We start from the raw sequence: 5,916 nt of genomic DNA on the forward strand, positions 1-5,916 counted from the left end.
AGAGGCTAAGCAACTTGGCTAAGGTTAACCCAGCTGGTACATGATAGAAATTCAGGGGAAATATAAAAACAAACCACTCATGCCAATTGTTGCAATTGGCCCATGCTGTGCGTTTGAACAAATGGCTCCATCTTTCTAAGTCTTAGCAACCTCATCTATGAATCAAAGGGGGAAAGGGGTTTCCATAATTGCAAAGTCCCCTTCAAATAGTCCCATTAATTGACTATAACAAACATTGCAAAGTCACATAGGAAAAAAAAACAAAATAAAACTTGCTTACGCCCAGTTCAAAGATGGAAACACAGATTCCAGCTTTCCACACGGCTGTGCATTCTAACACTTTACGTACTTCTAAGAATGATTTTGGGAAATGGATCGTGTAGGAAGTGAAGATGGTAGAGAATATTTTGATGGTCTCCAGAAATGCCCATTTCAGCTTGGCATCTGCCAACAAGTCTGGGTAATCCTCCAAACTCTGTATAAATCCTGGCCCTGCCATTTACCAGCTATGTAAGCCTGGGAAGCTGTCCATCTCTCTGACCTCAGCATCTTCTGTAAATGGGGATAGCAATAACCCTGCCATTGAGTGCTTGTGAGGATTAATTGAGATAATATATATATACAATCAAGCATGGAGAATACTTGTCCCATGCTAAGTACTCTGTAAACAGCACTGCAGTCATAGAGGAGGGGTCTCTGAGATCTGATGAAAGCTGGGGTTCCTCCCTAGATTTGCAATATTGAGCTCAATGTTTTTGTATCTTCAGAAAAAAAAAAAATAAGAAAATGATCCAGCTCAATTGCTCAGTGGTGAAGACAGATACTATTTAATAATGATGTAATTGGTTTGCTGAAGTTAATTGCAGAGTGCCTGTGTCTAAAAGATAAGTGGGAACTGGAAGGTTTTATTTACTCTGATTAATATAACTAGGCAATACAGTTTAACCAGTTGGATTGGGTGAATTTTCTGAAGTTTGTGAGGGATAAATATTCTGCCCGCCTACCTTTAGTTTAACCAAGAGATAGTGGTTTTGTTATTTGCTAAATGTCAAACAGCATTTTAGATACCAGAACCTGTCCTTCCTTTTAAATAATTCATCAAACTCTCTTAGTACATAAATTACCCAGTGTGCAAGAGAATGGAGAAGAGAAACTGAGGGCATTGGAAAGTTTGAGAAAGTAGGAGAAAGCAATTGGGACTGTTGCAATTTAACACTAACTGGTGGTAGCCTTAAACATGCTTGTCACTCTTCCTCATGGACACTCCCTTTTGCTGTGTAAATTAACCAAGTAAACCAATCACAGCCTTAAAATGAAGTTTTAGATTAATGCAGAGAGCCAGGCTGGGAATAAATTAGGTACTTTTTTCTTTAATTGATTGCAGATTTTTAGACTAAATGGCAGTTTACAAAGTGTACTCATTCACTCTATTCAAAGTTTGTGCACACATTTATACGATATGATTATTTCAGGGACAAAACAAATACCCTGAATTTAAGTAAAGCTTTTAAGGCTGAAGGGGATAACAGAATTATATCATCCACCAGCGGGATAAAGTGATTTGTCTAAGGTTCTGCAAACAGTAAGAAGATATTTTAGCCTAGGCATTCTGGAGCTCAAGTCAAGGAAAGGCCTTTTTCTCCAGGGCATGCTTTCAGACAACATATTATAACAGTATTAATAATGATAATAACTATAATTTATTGAATGCCTATTCTGGGCATTTTGCTAGGCTCTGAACATATAATCTCTTCTCCCATTCCACTACTCTGCTCTGTTCCCCTCTTAACCCTAGGAGTACGTATAATTCTCTCCAGTTTACAGATAGGATGACTGAGACTCAGTTTGTGGCTTGCTCGAACCCACCCTGCTAGTAAATGCCAAGAGCGGGGGCGCAATCTCAGTTCTGAATCTGTGCTATTTCCACTCTACCCACTGCTTCATCCAGGGGGAGCAATACAACCACATAATTGACTGGATTTTCCCTTTAAAATCAGTATTTTTAACCTCCTGCAACGATAGTCTCAGCCAGGATGTGTATCAAATGGCTGACTGATATTGTCACTCTCAGGTCTCCCAGCTCTCATTCAAAGGAACAGGCCATCCTGATTGTAAATTAGTTATCTGTATGCTGCTCTTGTAAATTAACTCATTGACTTTTAATAAAATCAAATGCCAGCAATCGAGCAAATTATTAAAACATTACCTTTTAGCATATGTAGACTGTGGATTCGAGCTCATGAACTTAAAATCAAAGGCAAATTACAGAGGATGGGAAAAGGACTTGAAATCTGGTGCTCTACAAATTAAACCTAGACATTTTATAGAAAGTTATTAGTTATTATCTAAGGGTTTTTATCCTGTTTGAAGGAGAAACTCCCAAATGTTAAACACTGTCCTTTATTTAAAAGTTAAAAACATACGGGGAACTGACACTTAGGTTTGGGGAGAAATGACTACAAGTCCTAGCGGCAGCGGTCACAGCAAAATGTTTTGGATTTACCAGCTGAACTGTTGAATTTTTCAGATGCATTAGTTCCAAGGCAAAATGAAGCAATATTATGTTTAGCTGTTTGTTTGGAAACTTCTTTTATTAAAAAAGATTTTTAATATTAATGCTATTTTCAATACAGCTGTGATAATACTCAATAAAGCATCATGTACGCAATATTGTGAATTTAGGAATATAACAGTCCATTCTGGTCCCCTCCAGTCTCCACAGGGCAACCTAGTAGCAAAATGCAAATACCCTTTTAAAAAATAAAGAGGCCTTTGGGCAGTTGTGAGAGCAGAGTAGGGTGGGGCAGGGAAAGTGTTCTTTCCTGACAAACTCATGCTTTTGGCCTGACTCCATGTATCACGATCAGTTCTAAAAGAACTGAGACAAACCCTTCAATACTCCACAAAGGGAGAGAAAAGCTTGTCATTCACAACCAGCAGCAAAGTACAGGGGTGTAGGGGAATTAGGGCTTAAAAAAAGAAAAAAAAGTTGGAGTAAAGTGCAGTTACTGTCAAAAATATATTATTTTGATGCTAAGAAAATTAAGAGAATTTTATCGAATGAACTAAATTGCTGACCTTTTAATACATTTGGTTTTCATGGAACATACAATCACCATCGGACATAAAAGACTAGTTTCCTTTTTTTAAGAAAATTGCTTGGAGTCATCTACAGGAATCTTGTGAAACAATTCAAGGAAACATCCTGCAGCTCTTTGGGTATTGAATGATTTCCTCAGATGAGTCCACGAAGGAAAGAGGGAACTGTTAAATGCACAGGTGGGCGTTTCTCCCATTTTTCTCACTCCTTTTCCTAAATGCCAGTACTCTCCAGCTCTCGGTCTTCTGCCCCTAAAGCATGAGATCGGGAAATCATCAAGAGTTTCTCCTTGTTTGTAAACTGTCTCTGAACCTGCTGAGGGGGCTCTGCCGCTGGAGGCTCCTGCCCGGGGTCCTCGGGGGGACTCTGGTCCGCGTCCGGGGAGGGGGTTGCTGCACACCCCTGGTTCTCCTGAGCCCCGGCGTCCACCACGGACTCCAGGGAGGTGCCGGCCTCCCACAGGGGGGTGTAGCCCTTATTGCTGTTGGGTGGCTCCTCCTCCTCCTTCTCCTGGGAGCTCCGCGAGCCCCGCCTAGCCCGGGGCGAGTCCTCCGGGCCCGAGGGGGGCACCGGGGTGGCGGCTTTGGCCCGAAGGCTAGAGTCCAGGTCGGTGCTCCGTGGGGAGGGTGGGGGCTCGGGAGACGGCGGCGCCCGGTAGTCCGGGAGCCCGCTGGTGCTGCGGCGCCGCAGGGCCGCGTCCCTGCCGGTCCTGGGCAGGCGGCCGCCCGGACCCCCGGCCTCCTCCAGCGCGCCCCGCGGCCCGCGCGCGCCGCTCGGGGCTCCGCGGAGGTCGCTCAGGCTCAGGTCCAGCTCGCCCCGCGGGATCTCCCGGGAGCCCCGTTCTCCGGGCGGTCTCTGCCAGCCGCTGCTCGCGCCCTCCGCGTCCCCGTCGCGGTCCCCTTGCAAGGGCAGCAGCGCGAAGGCGCTCAGCGAGGAACCCACGAGCGAGCTGGCGGTGCTCCCGCGGGGGCTGCAGGGCGCGGGGCTGCCGCTGCGGCTGGCGGCCGCGGTCCCGGCCGAGCGCTCGCGGGAGATGCTGTACACGGCCTGGGCCGGGCTGGGGGACTCCCGCGGGCGGCGCGGGGACGAGGCCAGGTCAGGCGGGGACGGGCGGTCCCCGCCCAGAGCCGCGTGGGGCGCCCACGAGCCCCGCGCCAGCAGCGCCGCCGCCCCCCCGAAGGCGTCCCCGGAGCCGCCGCCGCCGCCCCCGGGCTTCAGCTCCAGACCCCGCGAGTGCACGTAGCTGAGGAAGCCGTTAAGCGGCGAAGCCCCGGGCGCCGCCAGGTCCTTGGCGCGGAGGCTGTGCACGTCGATGACGGTGGAGTAGAGGTCGCGCAGGTTGATGATCTTGGTCTTCTTGTCCCGGTTCTCGTGGAGCACCGCGTTGGCGCAGATGAAGAGGAAGATGCCGATGCCCATGATGAGCGGCCCGAGGACCTTGAGCTTGTCGGAGTGCAGGTAGCCGGAGAAGACGCGGAAGAAGAAGCCCACCGACGTGGAGGAGGACGCGGCGGGGGCGGCGGCCCGCGCGGGAGGCGTGCTGCTGGGCGCGCCCACCGAACTCGCGTTGACGCCCCCCTGAGCCCCCGGGTGGGGCCGGGACCGGTTTCTGCCGCCCCCGCCGCTGCTACTGGCCATGGGCGGGGCGCGGTGGCCGCTGCCCGCGGGCGGCTGCCTGCCCCCCTCCCTGGTGGCCGCGTTGGCCTTGGGCCAGTAACCCACCACCGCCATGGCTATGCCCACCAACAGCACCAGGATCCCGCAGAGGGCGATGAGTCCCGAGACGGAGCAGAGCTTCAGCTTCCCTTTCACCACCACCACGTCGTTCTTGCGCCTCCTCTTGGCTTTCCGCTTGCGCCTGGGGACCTGGCTCGGGGGGCGGAGGGGATCCTGCTTGCGGGCGGAAATCCTCAGCAGGCCCCCGGTGGCGATCATGGCGAGCCGCGGAGTGCGGGGCTAGTCCCAGGGGCGGAGGCTTGTGCAGGGGTGGGGGTGGGGGGGGACGCCAGCTGCCCACTAGCTGCTCCGCCACCTCCTCCTGCTGCAAAGCAGAGAAGACAGTCAGAGGGGCAGGCTTGGCTGCAGCCACGTCCCACGCGCTGCAAGTGCCCGACTCCCGGGTCCCACCCCACGTGGGCCCCCTTCCCCAGGGCCTTTACCCACTCACCCGAGGGTAGAATGCGGAGAGACCCAGGGATGGGGTAGGTGGATTAAGGAGGGGAAGGGTTTTTGCAGTACCTGATGACAGGGGATACAACAATTTGAGAGAGGGCCTTCCTTTCAGCCTCATCCCTCCCACACACAACACAGGAGCAAGATTCCAGCTGCCTTCATCCCAACCCACCTGGCTGGCAATCAGTGGAGTTCTCCTGACCATAAGTAAAAACTAAACGTGGGGACTCAAACTAGTGGTGGAAAACTTCCCAGGCAAGAACCTTTGGCCCTTTGCCCTACTGGAATCTGAACACTTCTCAAGACAGCTGCTACAGAGGACCTGAGCAAGAGTTAAGAAGTCCCTAAACCAAGCCAAGGAATTTGTCAAGGTGGGACAACAGAAGTTATAAAGACAAAGGGAAGTTATTTCACTGGATGAACAGTAAAAATCATGTGCTGCCAGGCAAGCAGATGGCTTATTTACTTCAAATAATTAATAGAGAGTTCATCGCTGGGAAGACACCAGGAGAGATATTTCAGTATTCTGACAATAAATCCCTTCACCATGTTGCCTCCCACCAGTTTGTTCCTCTAGCTAAAGGCAAGCAGATTCCCTTACAGCCTCTTCTTCACCTCTGTCCTGCAACATCTGGACAGCTTCT

The 5,916-nt window shown here is 50.5% G+C and overlaps 1 protein-coding gene across 1 annotated transcript; it reads right to left on the bottom strand.

Moving 5' to 3' along the window:
* Positions 1–2,403: 2,403 nt before the first annotated feature.
* TMEM200C (transmembrane protein 200C) lies at positions 2,404–5,045 on the bottom strand. Its single transcript, XM_077136140.1, has one exon. It carries the CDS (start codon positions 5,033–5,035, stop codon positions 3,314–3,316), a length of 1,722 nt encoding a protein of 573 aa, XP_076992255.1. The 5' UTR covers positions 5,036–5,045; the 3' UTR covers positions 2,404–3,313.
* Between the last annotated feature and the right edge of the window lie 871 nt (positions 5,046–5,916).

Source organism: Tamandua tetradactyla, chromosome 18 (assembly GCF_023851605.1).
Source record: "Tamandua tetradactyla isolate mTamTet1 chromosome 18, mTamTet1.pri, whole genome shotgun sequence".
In the NCBI taxonomy this organism is placed as follows: Eukaryota; Metazoa; Chordata; class Mammalia; order Pilosa; family Myrmecophagidae; genus Tamandua; species Tamandua tetradactyla.